This window comes from Heliconius melpomene, chromosome 7 (assembly GCF_056956725.1).
Source record: "Heliconius melpomene rosina isolate 202511_hmr_F chromosome 7, ASM5695672v1, whole genome shotgun sequence".
Lineage (NCBI taxonomy): Eukaryota > Metazoa > Arthropoda > Insecta > Lepidoptera > Nymphalidae > Heliconius > Heliconius melpomene.
Window position 1 is genome coordinate 8648482 of NC_140395.1, and position 14857 is coordinate 8663338.

Consider the following 14857-nt stretch of genomic DNA (forward strand, 5'->3'; position numbering starts at 1 on the left):
TACTACTATCCAAGTAGACTTCCGAATTTATTTCACTTGGCAACACACAATTCAATAGACATTACTTACTTATTCTGTCAAAATTTAAAATAATATTTTGTATGACGTGCGAATTATATACTTTTTATTTTTACTTTATAATTAAATATGGCAAACATTCATTAAAATAGAAGTGTATATTAGGTGTATGCAGGCCCGGTCGACTTCCTTAGGAGCTTGGGCGACATACCTACGGGGGACCCGAGTCCAGTTGCTATATTAAAGTAAAACTACTAATTAGTAGTTTTTCTAAGAGTATTTTTTTAAGAATTTAATTTTAATTCACGATTTAGTTACTTAATGTTTAATAAATAACTTTCTTTATAATATTTCATGTATGTAAGGCACCGTGATAAAATGTTTTTCGATATGAGAAACATTTTATGTAACCGGTATTTAAAGTACAGTAGTAGGATTATGTTTTGATATGGCAATGGTATCATTAGCATTTGCAAATGGCGAACTTACTACTTGTTTTCGGCGCTTAAACAAGGAACCTGTTTTTATCATTTTTGTTTCTCATTGCTTTTATATTCCCATTTCTTTTGTATTTTATATTTAGATTTCTATTGTATTTTATAATCCCTTTTCCGTTATTTTATGTTTCCTGCTTTATCACTTGCTCTCTTCATTAATATCTCTAAAATTAGTTAAAGATTCACTATTTGGTTTTAGGTGTTTGAATATTTGGATCCATGGGAGACAATTTGAAGTGTAGATGCCTCAAATGTGGACGAGCCCCTCGTGAAGACCCTGAAATTAAACTATATAGGTTCCCTAGACCTGGTCGTACCAATTCACACCGGTAAGTAATCATTAAGTTTTAACTACTCTAGATAAAGTCATATCTTAAATATTGTACCTTAATTTCAGTTGTGAAGATTGGGCAAAATTTTGCTTCCCTGAAGGCCCATGGTATTCTGTCGATTTTCAGAAAAAATTGTATGGTGAACATAGAATGTTATGTTACCACCATTTTGAAAGGGCTTCATTTGCCAATTTTACTGAAAAAAAACTGCTTAGGAATGCTGTTCCTGACACTACAAATATTGAGGTTTCAATGTAACATCTACGCTAGTCAATTAGTAGAATGTAGAACTACTCAAAATACATAGTCATAGTCTTTCTTATATATTGTTGATTATATATGACCTAAACTTTATCATGTGTTGATACCTTCACCATGTTCTATTGGAATATATATTTTCTTCACATGTTTTTTTTTGCGTCATGCTATTTTCTAAACACTACAACCAATAAGTAGAATGTAGAATTAGTTGTATATATATAGTTGTAGATATTATTATAATGTATAGTTGATTACCAAATATTGATGATAAGTGGTAGGTAGGTAGGTGGTTGGTAAGTAATCTTCACCTAAACTAGGTTTTATAACCTAGTTACAACCAATAAGTAGAATGTAGAAGTAGTTGTATATATATAGTTGTAGATATTGTTATAATGTATAGTTGATTACCAAATATTGATGATAAGTGGTAGGTATATGGCTACGGCTACGTTTTATAACCTAGTTTAGGTGAAGATTACTTACCAACCACCTACCTAATAATAGTTAAAATCTAATAATAGTTAAAATCTTAAAAGCAACATAGCCAAGTAGAAGTAGATGAGATGTTTCTTATTGATTATATTGTCTCTACATATAATAGATTATATTATCTACATTTTCTAAATTTTACAGGAGAGCAACAATACTGTGAATAATCACCACATCTTATTATTTTATATTATTCTATTTATCAACTCATAAATAACACTGTGTTCCCTCTGCCTTCTCTGTGTGTGGGATGCAACGTGAAGTGATTTATTTATTTACATATTAGTAATTATACATTGGCAATGCATTTTCATCATCATTATATATTTTTTTCAGAATCAGCCAATCAAAGATTTAAGTTTAACCACTGAACAACCAGGGACATCATATTTTTCTGCAAATGTCATACCTGGACCATTGCAAAAAAGGGTATTGGCAAGTATTCAAATGGTAATTCAAGTATATTATTAATTGATACTGGTTCACTTGTAATGACAATATATTTAAATTAAAACAGAAAATTTAGTGTAGTAATTATAAGCCATATCATCAAAATTATTTTTAGTATTAGAAAAAGTACACAACTATATCGAAAATATATTGTTATTTTTTTAGGTAAATGTTAGTGATGTGGGTGATAATATTATACTGGATACATTAAAGGATGAACCTCAACCGGGCCCTTCTGGTGTGTTAAATAAGAAAATAACAGAACTAGATCAAAAAGTATGTAGATCATCTTCTTAGTGTTTTGTTCTAATCTACTATTCTAAATAAATATTTTATTACAATTTCCTTTTAAGTACACGGATTTTTTTCAGACATTGCCTGTTAATGATCAATCTACAATGAGTAAAAAGAATTATATTATATATAAAAAATGCAGAAATTATGTGAAAAAAGTGCATAAGCTAAAAAACCAAATTAAAAACATCAAATTAAAGCATATGTTAAACATCCTAAATGATAATGAAGCAGTACAAGGTTTAATAAAACACCTAACCCCATCACTAGCATTACTTCTACAAGGGGAACTAAAGAATGCAAAGAGAAAATATGTAGCTAGAAGATGGGACACTGATCAAAAAATTATTGCACTAAGGCTTTACAAGAGATCACCATCCACTTATCAATTATTGCGACGACTTTGGTGCCTTCCAGCACCATCCACGTTAAAACACATTTTGAGAAAATTTCACTTGAATGTGGGCATAAATGAAAAAATTTTTCTTAATTTAAATAAACATTCTAAAAAACAAGACCCAGTTAATAATGAATATGTGTTAATGTTTGATGAAATGTCAATAAAAAAACATTTGTCATATAATGTTAAAGAAGACAAAATAGAAGGTTACCAAGACCATGGTAAACATGGTAGATCTCCAAATGAAGTTACACATGCACTCGTGTTTATGCTGGGAGGCATAAGAAGAAAAATTAAGCAGCCTGTTGCATATTATTTGTCAGGCTCCAATGTGACAGCAGATAGATTATCTGTTCTAATAAAAGAAGTAAGTTCTAATTCTTCAATCTCAATATATCAAATATGCCTATAAGTGAGAACTTGATTTATAAAATTAGTTGCTTTATTTATTATTTGTATTTTTGTTTCCAGATTATACAAAAATGTTTTGAAAATGGTTTACATATAGCAGCCACAGTTTGTGATATGGGCGGTGTTAATAGAAGATCACTAAAGATTTTGGGAGCTTCAAAAGAAGCTCCTTATTTTATGTTTCAGGGAAAAGAAATTATAACAATATTTGATCCACCTCACCTACTGAAATGCTTCAGAAATTTATTTTTAAAATACAATATAAAATGTAATACTAATATTACATCAAACAATGTTGAAGGACAAGGTAATTTTATGTTATCATAATTTACATAAAAATTACATTTTTTTTTTAATTTATTACTATCAAAAATATGCATAAAGCACAAATATGCATAGTCCTGTCAAAAGTACGAGTTTCTAGTTACTAATAATTAAATGAAAGTTGAAAAAAATATTTTTTAACATAAAGTCTCATTTATTACATTATAGGTATAGCCAAATGGGAACACATAGTAAATTTCTTCCAAATAGACAATGGTGATGGAAATTTTGTATTCGCACCCAAATTAAAACAGGATCATATGTGTCCAAATGCTAAGCAGAAAATGAGGGTGAACCTTGCTGCTCAAGTACTAAGTCACTCAGTTGCCGCGGGGATGTTTGCCAAAACATCTCAAGGTATTGTTTTAACTTTTTTTCTGTTTATTGGTTCACAAAACAAATAACAATCTAAATAAATTCACATAAAGAAGAAATCACAAACATGGTAATTACACATGAAAACCTAAAATAGATAGATATATATGTAAAAATAAAATATTAAATATTAATTAACATTTTTAAAACATAAACACAGAGAGAAATTTAAAAAAATCTTATAGTTACGACTAAAATTGAATTAATCTTAAAACTAAACCATTTCTTTAATTTTCTTTTAATTGCTTAAACAAGAAGATTCATCTAACAATGACATGTTTATGTAACATGATCTTTATTATTGTAATTTTCAGGATTGCTACCTGGAGAGGCAACAGTCACTGCAAATTTAGTATCAAATATGGATAAATTATTTGACTGCTTAAATAGTGATTCTGCAGATCGAAAGAAAGGAAAGCCACACTGTACCAACATGACTGACAATTCTCCCCATTTGGATCATTTGAAAAAAATGTATGACTTTTTTGAAAATTGTACATTTGTAGGATGTCATAGCTCGCCCCCATCTAAGGAAGGTTGGATATGGACAATTAAAGGTATCCTAAGGTTGTATAATAATTTAAAAATAAAACATAAAATAAAAGCTTTATGTACTCGCCGTCTTCAGCAAGATTCTTTAGAAAATTTGTTTGGCACTATTAGAGGGAATTGCGGATCAAATTATAATCCAACTTCAGGGCAATTTGTTGCTGGCCTGAAGACGGCGATTTTATCCAATCTTGCTCATTTGGGGTCAGGAAACTGTAAAATAGATGATTGTAGTTCTATGTCAGATTACAAGGAATTTTTAACCACAACCTCTCCCACAGGCACATGCACAGAATCAGAAAGTCAAATTGTTTCAGAGATGCTCTCATTTGTGGAGTCATCCTTTCAAGAAAGTGTATCTGATGCACAAGAATTACAAGCTTGTGCATATGTCTGTGGATTTTTATTAAAGAACCTTGGCAATAAATGCAAGGTTTGTGATTCAGTTTTAAAACTTAAACATACCGATAATGTATTATTGTACACTTTCATGGATTTCAAAGAATATGATAATGCTAAAAAGAAGTTAAACTATGTATCTGAAGATTTTATTAGATGTGTTGAGAACTGTGCCACAATGTGCAATAATTTATTCGAAACATTATCATATTCTTTAAACCTCAAAAAACTGGTAATTTGTAAATTGGAAGAAGATGTACATTTTAGTTTTCTTGCCCAATGTGAGGAACATTTTAAAGAAAATGTTCATTTTATATGTAATAGTGTCTTCCACATAACAGTAAAAAGATTTTGTTTAGTTAAAAATAGACAATTTGCAGATTATCAGAAATCGTTAAAAAGGAAAATAGATATATTAAAAAATAAGTAATGGTATATTAATGTTAGATTTAAATCAAATCAGCTTCACGCTGTATCCCGCACATAGCAGGGTAAGCAGAGGGAACCTGGTGTTAAGACACTTTGTTCCCCACTTTAGAGTGACAGAACTCAACGCCGCGCTTTTCCTCGACTGTATTAAATTCATTATATCTATTTTATTATTTTTATCATTATCTGTAATTGTTTTGTTATTGTTTCTAACATGTAAGGGCAAGTTTGTCTTGTTGCAATATTGTTATCATTAGCAGTTTATTTTAATTGTTTTAATTGTTGTCTATTGAATATCATGCAAGATAGCTGCCAGCTAATGTAATAGTTAAATATACTATTGACTCTTCTCAGCAGAACTGCCTTCCGAACCGGTGGTAGCTTTTTGTTTATATGTCGACGATTCAAAAGTGCTTATATTTGTCTATTTAAATGTAAAATGTATTGAATTTGTTTATAAGCAATAAAAAACATTTATAGTATTTATTCGTTTTATTTCTGCATTATTTTTTTATTATTGTACCATAAATTATTCAGACTCTTTCAAAATCATTTGGAGGTATTACATAATTTAAATAATAATACTTCCAAATGATTTTGAAAGAGTAATAATTCTGGCTTTTGAATAAAAATCGATTTAAAGCCAAATTTTGAATTTCCCGCAAATTGTGTTTTGGGGGCACGCACAGAGATGGCAGCAGCATCGTTTTGTCACCCATTTTTTAGTATGAAGCAGGGTCTGTTAACTCCCATATAAAAAGTTTTGCCTGCACACATAGATATTCTTTGGCTGTGTTTGTTTGGTGCTAGAACTCGCATTAGTTCATTCCACGTTACGTTTAGGCGTGACCCTCCCAGGCTGCTTCTATGTTACAAGATTCGAACATGCTTTCACATTACTATTTTAATTTTGTGTACCAACCATAATTTGTATATTTTATACAGAAATATATATTGTACCAAGATTTCTAGACATAATAGACAAATTACAATGCTGCAATTATGTACTTAGTGTGTTGTTAAAGTGGAATTAAAAATACATGTTTGCTTAATTATAATGAATTTAATTTATCTGCTGAAGAATATTAGACAAAAAGAATTATAGAATAAATTGGACTTTTATAATATTAATTTCATTTTCCACATGTTACTTTTTTGTTTATTTTGTTATATTTGTCAATGGCAACAATGTTATCTGGGTTGGGTTAATTAACATGGCGGTCGATCTTGTTGTTCCATTTCCATGTGATTTAGCTGATCTTCTCATTTGATACTTTTAAAATTCTTGTGTGTATTACGAATTAATATTTTTTTATTTAGTTAACGAAAATATGTACTTTAAGTTAAGTGGTTTCGTGTCAGTATATTGAAGAGTTTGTTAAAACACGTGCTTGAAATATGGCGATTGTCTTTTATAGTTTTAAAACAGGAAAGCTAAATATTATGAAGTAAGTGTACAAATATTATAAAGCAAGTAATGAAAATTATATTATGATATATTTTGAACTTAAAAATCAAACTCTTATTGCAAGCATTATAATTACGTTATTCATTCGGTAGCCAGTGTATAGATTGAAGTTTTGTAGCTGTTAAAACAATACTAACACAACTTCCAAATTTAAGTAAAAACCTATTATGTAAAATGTTAATATCAGAGAGCAGTAAATGTTAGAATATGCGTGTTCAGTTAACATTACTGTTAGGGTCATTAAAAGTAATTTCAGAAGGGAATAATTTGTTTTTGAAAGAAATCTATAAGTAGCACAGTTCTATATTTTATGGTTTTTTCACCTAAATTTATTTCATGTTTCAGGGCACAGACTTGGGTCAAATGTTGTTGGCCTAAGATTTTTTTTGGAGTCATTACACCCACTATTACTATACTATAAACACTACCTATACTACCAATAGTCTTATGTGGTTAGTATGTCATGTTTTTACGAAAAGCGAAAGGCAAACCTAAACATATAATATGCTGTGCCAGATATAATTGGGCCATCCTATTCACCTATAAATGGTGAAGACTAGGTAAAGTTATTTTTTGCCATTGTAAATATATATTAGGCATTCTGCCTTTCTTGTTCTGGAAGCATTAAGAGTTGAGTGGTGGAACTCAATGCCGCGCTGCACCGTAGCAAGGAAATAAAAGCATAAATTATCAGAATATTTCGTTTCCTTGAGTGGGGATTGAACCCACTACCGTTGCATTACAGTCACACCCTTGTGCTGCTGCGCCTCAACTGCCTCTTATATTTAGTGTTACTTAGGCAAAGGAGTGTCTTACCAGTGAGACAGTATGTGGGATACAGTGAGAAGCTGATATATTTTATTTTTTATAATTATAATATTAAAGCCCAGTTGAAAATAAAAAAAATACCAGTAGAAACTAACAAACATGCAATAATATGAATTTTAAATGAATTCTTTTTTTACAGATGAAAGAGATTCCTTCTAAAGCAAGGGACATTAACTTTTAAAAAAATATAAAATTTGAGAAATAGAGCAAGACGTGAAGATGACATAAAAACATTGGTTTAGAGTCAACAGCGTGAGAAGAGGTATTCCTTAAATGTGAGTACAATTTGTGATACAACTCCCAGGGAAATTACCAAAAGAAAATAAAATGAATAATAAGATTAGGAAATATTTAAATATATGTATATATAATATTTAATAAAATATTATTTTATGATTTATGTAAATTAATGCCAAGTTTTTCTTTGCTCCAATTGAAAATAATTAATATTCAAATATAAACTATATATGCTGGAAATTTAATTTTGATATGACTACTTAAAGGATAGTTAAGAAAAGTGTATGTAATAATGAATATGATAATTATAATAATACTTGTGTTAATATAATACTTATAATATAATAACAAACTAATACTTATGCTACTTGCAGCTTACAGTTAAGCCAGCATTCCAAAGCATAACTGCAGAGCATTGGAAAAAAATATTAGAATTAATGTCTAAGACGACACCACCAATGACAATTCAGAATCTGAAGAAAAAGAAGCTGCAGGAATCTTGAACCTGGAAGTGGGTGGTGGCAGTAAGTATTTAGAGTATTTTTAAATTGGATGTTTAATAATCTAAATTTCAAATATGTTGTGTTAGTTGATAATATATTTCAATGTTTAATTAAATTCGCGTGTCATTTTTTTCATAACACCAAATCACTCTGCTCTGCACGCTGATGTCCTCAATGGCACGGAAAAGTCCCCTATGATTGACAACCCAGCAGAAACAATAGCACCAGAAGAGTTGGATGTCTTGTTGCAATAACTTCACATTCTCTCCCGTAAGTATTTTTAAAACATGTAAATACCAATAAAAAAGATTTTATTTGTTTAGAAAAGGAACAAATTATAAGTTTATTTTAAAAAATCGATTTCATAAAGCAAACTTGTATTAAATTAACCAAATCATTACTGTGGTTATTACGGCTTATTGTTCCTTTATACAACTATATATAAATTTGCAGGCCGCAACTGAAGGACCCCTCGAGAAGAATTCCCAGTTCAGTGTATAATAAATCATTAGAAATGTGAAACAGCCATTTGTAATTAATGTTTGATATAAAATAAAACATTTTTCATATTTATATTCTTTTAATATTATACTTACCAATATCATTTTAATTTAAATTTAATAATTAAAAAAAAATTATTACAGTATTGGGGTAATTTTAATTGTAATTGACAATTAAATATTAACAATTTAACATATTTTGTTTGTACGGAAATCACAATTGATTGTTTATTATGATCAATCAAAATTAATTGGTAATTTTGATTTCCGTACAGACAGATGTTTTATTATTAATATTTAATTGTTAATTGCAATTAAAATTACCCTAATACTGTAATAATTTTTATAATTATGCTTTTGAATTTGAATATTCCCGCTTTTCCGAAAAAGTTTGGTGCTATAAAATGCGGCGCTAGTAGTATAAGCGTGTAAAGCTATTGGCAAAATTTTTTGTATGGGAGTTACGCTTCTTCTAGTATATGTTCCTTGGTATGAAGTGAACATTCTTTGAGTAAATGTGTTCTGTGGGTGTATGTAACAGAGTATTCAAATCAAACTCTCTTTGTGCATTTGTTTATTGATATCGGTCCAGGATAGTGTATATGTTGTGGTTTGCAATATCAAGATTAATTTTCATTAAGAAATAATAGTTAATAGTAAATCTTATACAAAATAGAATAAAATATATCAAATATGAGCAAGTCTAAAGGGCACTGGTCTTTGGGCCTATTAGAATCTATGAAAGATCCCAGTTCTATTGTAAAGGAAACTGAAAATATTGTAATCATTCGTGATAAATATCCCAAAGCAAAGATACACTATCTAGCCCTGTCTCGTGCAAGTATAGACAGTATATATAATTTAAATAAAACACATGTAGATTTACTGAAAGAGTTTGGTCTGATTTTTAAAATGATTCAGAAAGATCACAGTGATATTGACCTCCAAGCTGGTTTTCATGCAATTCCTAGTATGAAGAGACTTCATATGCATTTAATTAGTCGAGATATGATCTCCCCTTGTCTTAAAACAAAAATTCACTGGAACAGTTTTACCACTTCATTTTTTATATCTTATGATGGTTTGTTATTATTGTGCCGTTTTGGAAGAAACTGTAAAATGTGTTTACATATCAGTTTAATAATGTCACCCATACTGTTTCAGATTTGATGAACAAAATTAAGCAAAATGGTAGTATAGACAAAATGACAAGTGAGACCCACAAGGAATTAATGTCATCACCATTAAAATGCAACCAATGCAATTTTGAAGCAATAAACATTCCTAAACTGAAGGAACATTTGTTAAGTCATTGTGAAGATTAAAATAATTAAATGTCAAATGTAATATGTTTATTGAAAAGAGTTAAATTATTAATTTTAAATTTAAGTACATACATGTTCGTAATTCTTTAAAATGATTTCATTTGATTAGTTTGATATTTTATAGTAAAAATGTACAAGTCTTCCAATTTCAATAATAAGATAAGAATACAGGGAACTAATTTCATTGCACTTTATTTATTGCCAAATTTTAAAATTAAAGGTATCCTAGTATAAAATTATGACATTACAGTAGTAAAATCTACCAAATCACAAATTGGGAAACATGATATGATTAATTAAATTTGTTGATTTATAAAATTATAGCTTATACAATAACATAATAATATTCATTAAATTGTCTCATTTGTATAATGTATGAAACAAATTGTATTGCAAAAGGTGATGACAACCTATTATGATAACTCTTTCTAAATATTTATTTTCTTATTTGTATGTTATGTTACACAAACCATTGATTGTATTTATCACATACAATTGGTTGTATTTCTAAACTGAATATTGTAATATTAAAATTAATATATTACTTACTGTTATTGTTATACATTGTTCATGAAAAGTAATAAATTGCAATTGTGCTAAATAATTATATCGAAACCTAATATTAATGTGTATTGAAATTAAAATTCATTACTTTTACAAGGTAATTTACTTGATTTTGGACTTATTGAATCGGAGGAGCTACTTTCATTACATTCATCTTCTTCAGTTGTATACATAGATAGGTTACGTCTTTTAAAAACCTTTTTAGTTGCACTCGGAGGAGTCATACAATTAGAAGTATTGTTCCCAGTATCAGATAGCAAGCTATTATCAGGTGTGGATGTGTCTCTAGATATATCATGGCTGGAATAATTTTCATGATTGCTAGGAGTTACAGGAGCGGGCAGTGACATCTTAGTAAGTATTTTAGGAGTTTCAATCTTGATGTCATCTATATTTTTATCTTCACTTATATTAGAATCATCATGTATAACTATTTGTTTCATGGTTCTGCCTGATCTGGCCATAACCACTTGAATAGGGTCATCAATACCTAATTTTTCACAAAGATGGGAAGTCTGACGATTTATAATGGGCTCTGTTGGTGTATGCTTAGGCGTCTTAGGGTTATAAATAGCAGCTGTTTTTACAAAAGCATTACTGCTTATAGTCAATGTAGTCAGTAGTTTCTCCACTAAGTCTTTTTCTTCAGTAGTTGGTGTAAAATCAAATCTAAAAGTAATTTAAAACATAATATATAGCTGTTTATAATTTACTGTGTGTTATTTGTAATGTTTTTTAGTTTTTCACTTCATTCCACATGTCACAGTATGCAGAGAATCTAGTGTCAAACATATGCCAAAACATTACTTCTAGTACTTACTGGAATTCCAGAAATTGTGACTATTGTCCACCATTCAGGTAAGTAGTGGAGTAGAGGTAGTCAAAGCATCACTGTCATTTGGAAGAGCAGGGAAATAAAAATATTTCAATCTGTGTGGGGGATGGGGATTGAACCCACAATCATTATGTGTAGGACTACAGTCCCTCTATGCCACCATGGCTTCTTTTTGTTAATTAAATATCCAAAATTAACTATATGTTTCTCTTTAAACAAAATTAAAGTATGTACCTTTCATTTCCTCCTGGACCTGGCAAATGACAGTCAATATTTTTAACAGATAAAAGATGGTTGGTATTTTTTAATATAGCCAACCATTCAGTGTCATACTTGAGGAGCTTATCACCATCATATTCTGACGGTAAGTCCAAAATTTGTAAATGCCTTCTTTTTGGTAAACATTTGTCGAGTGCTAAAAATTTAGTTTCTTCATCATTTTTATGTTTCACCAGAGCTGCGAATTGGCAGTGCAAGTGTGCAGCAAACCAATACTGGGGTTTTAGAGCAAATAGCAATTTTTCTCCAGGAGGGCTACCTAATTGATTTGACTCAATATCTTCACTAAAAAAATATAAAATAGCTTAAATGGTCACAACAGACTATATAATTTTTTTGTACTGAACTCATCCCTTGTACACTTACCGGAAAAATGGTTTGTGTTTGAGAAGATGCTCTTTATCACCATAGTCAGTTATTCCTCTTGGCCAGTCATGAGACAACATAACATGTACTTTATCCTTAATTTGGCTGAGACGGAAAACATCCAATGCTCTTATATGATAGACAGATCTCAATGAACTTGGAGTATAAGGAGGGCACTCCCATAACCCTTGTAAGTAATCATGGCCTTTGAATATTCCAGACAAACCTAGAAAATAATTTAATCCAGTACTATATGCAGTAGGCATAAATATTAACACCAGTACAGACAAACTAAACAAGGTACAAACCGCCTATTCGTAAATTTCCAAATCTGATAACACCTGCTCTACCCATATAATAAATATTTGGGGCAACCCAACCTCCATAAGGAAGTTCTTGTAAATAGTTAGACGCTTCGTGATTCCCTCCAATGAATATTGTTAAGACAGGCGCTACCTTCTCACCACTATAGTACCTGAAAGAAAGGAATGTTTTATAGTAGTTGTACGTAAACTCTTAATTTTAACATAAGTTGCACAAGTTTTACTTACTTATAAAAAGTACAAATGTTCTGATATTTTTCCGGCACTGCCATTGCCCGTAGATCGTCATTATTCCTTACGGATTGGAAATCTCCACAACAAATCAACAAGTCGATGCTGATACCTTCTTTATTTTGTAAAGTTTCAACGCATTCATATATTTTATCTAATTCTCCATGAGCACATCCTTCAATGGCGATTTTCATTTTACTTTGTAATGACTAGAACCATTAAATTATTCCTTTTTCCTATATATATTTTTATTTCATTCCGAAATAAATTTTTAATATAACCGCAATCACAATATTTACAAATGAAAAAAAGAAAAAGATAGGTTACGCGGGAGTGACGCGGACGATTTTATCTGTGGTAGTTAGTAAATACCACAGATTAAAATAAAATATACTATTAGGGATATACAAATCCATTCCATTTTAGCTCCAATTTACAATATTTCGGATTTTAAATGTGAAAACAATTTATGTTAAAATATGAATTTGAGAGTGAAAAATTATTTTAAATCTTCTACGCAGTAAAATATGTTTTATACTCATGACAATCATGAAGTACAAAAATATGTCATTTTCTATTATTATTCAGACTTGATATGGAGTATAGAGTCAATAAATACACCAGTTGAGTAAATTGAAAAAATCTAGGGTTACTACTTAACTGTTTTGATAACATTTATGAAGGAAAATAATTACACAGGCCGACAATATTTTAGACTCAGAAACGGAACTATACTTTTCCGACGATTTTTAGGGTGCTGAACATGAATCTAACCCCAGAATTGCTCCATTAGCTATGGTTTTTGAGATAACCTAACCTAAAAGTGCAAAAATCGCCGTTTTGGATGATATTTGAGGTTTTACCACATCGCGATTTTTTTTTCTATGGGTCTATTCAGAACTTGGAGTAGGTACCTATATATCAAGGCCTTTTGAATGCAATTGAGATTTCTCGAATATCTCGTTTTTTCTTCAAGGTATTCAACTTTGAAATTTTCGATAAACACGATTTTTTCAAGTATTGAAAACTTCTGCGTATCATATGCCGAATATCATTAGCAATAAGTACTTATCATGAACCATAGATATCATGAAACATAGATATTTTAAGGGTATCGAAGGTTTACTATGTTCAAATTTGCTTCAGGTTCATTTGTTTAAAAAAAACCCTCACACTTACAAAATTTATTGTTCTCAAATATCAGCTTCACGCTGTATCCCGCACACAGCAGGGTAGGAAGATACTTCGTTCCCCACTTTCTGCCGTATTCTGGAGGCATTGCGTGTTGAGTAGCAGAACTCAAATATATAAATCCAAAATATTTTGAGTGTTTTAGAGCTTTACTTTCGTCTACACCTATTTTGGTAAGTAGGTAAGTTATCCAGATATTTAAGAGAAAGAGGTCATACAAATATGCATTAGACCACCAGTGACCAGAGAGCACTTATACCAATCGATCTTTCCATCTAGGTAATTTGTGTGATCAGGAAAATACATGTAAATAGAAATCTTTACCTTTGTAAGTACATGTAAATAGAAATCTTTATCTTAATGGAAATACCTACTCTAAAATGTTTTGTTACTTCTTTTATTTAATGTTAGACATAGTGAGGACGTTTTCAAGGGGGAACAACGAGCCCGAGTTTTTTACTTCAATACCTACTCTATAAAACAGAGTTAAATGAAATAGAAGAATATGAGAAACTACGAGAAATGGGCTTTAAAAAAGCTCACTCTTACGTTGAAAATGTGGACGTTTTGGGAGCACTGGGTGATTTGAATTTTTTTACAGCATGTTCAAGTGTTAATAACGAAAATATAGAGGAAGTCTAATCAACTACTGCCTTAGGTAATTAGAATTTTAAATAAATAAATATATATATTTTTTTCTTTTCCTTAACATAGGTACTTGTTATGCCCTTCCTTTATTTTCCTATCGAATAAAGCAAATCCTTGAAAGAAATTAAAAGTCTGGTGCTGGTTTACGCAGTAGCTTTCTAAAATTTGGTAGGTATAGCTACCGTTACCTAAGATGTTAGGTAGGTAGGTACTTAATTAATTACTCAACTTAGGTACTTATATAAATAAATTAAATTTACTCATACGACTAAGTTTCATACTAAAATATACGTGGTCGCATGAGCAAATAATTTTCAAATATAATAATCCT

The 14857-nt window shown here is 30.0% G+C and overlaps 2 protein-coding genes across 2 annotated transcripts; one reads left to right on the forward strand and one right to left on the reverse strand.

The window, feature by feature from the left end:
- The first annotated feature begins 9090 nt into the window (after window positions 1-9090).
- Window positions 9091-11361, forward strand: Aptx (aprataxin). Its single transcript, XM_085187761.1, has 2 exons — window positions 9091-9845; window positions 9929-11361. Exons 1-2 carry the CDS (start codon window positions 9458-9460, stop codon window positions 10087-10089), a joined length of 549 nt encoding a protein of 182 aa, XP_085043887.1. The 5' UTR covers window positions 9091-9457; the 3' UTR covers window positions 10090-11361.
- ldbr (lariat debranching enzyme) lies at window positions 10102-13057 on the reverse strand. The gene is made up of 5 exons (XM_085187758.1): window positions 12685-13057; window positions 12442-12608; window positions 12134-12359; window positions 11723-12052; window positions 10102-11322 (listed from the first exon to the last, which is right to left on the reverse strand). The coding sequence occupies exons 1-5, from the start codon at window positions 12879-12881 to the stop codon at window positions 10728-10730; spliced, it is 1515 nt and encodes a 504-aa protein (XP_085043884.1). The 5' UTR covers window positions 12882-13057; the 3' UTR covers window positions 10102-10727.
- Between the last annotated feature and the right edge of the window lie 1800 nt (window positions 13058-14857).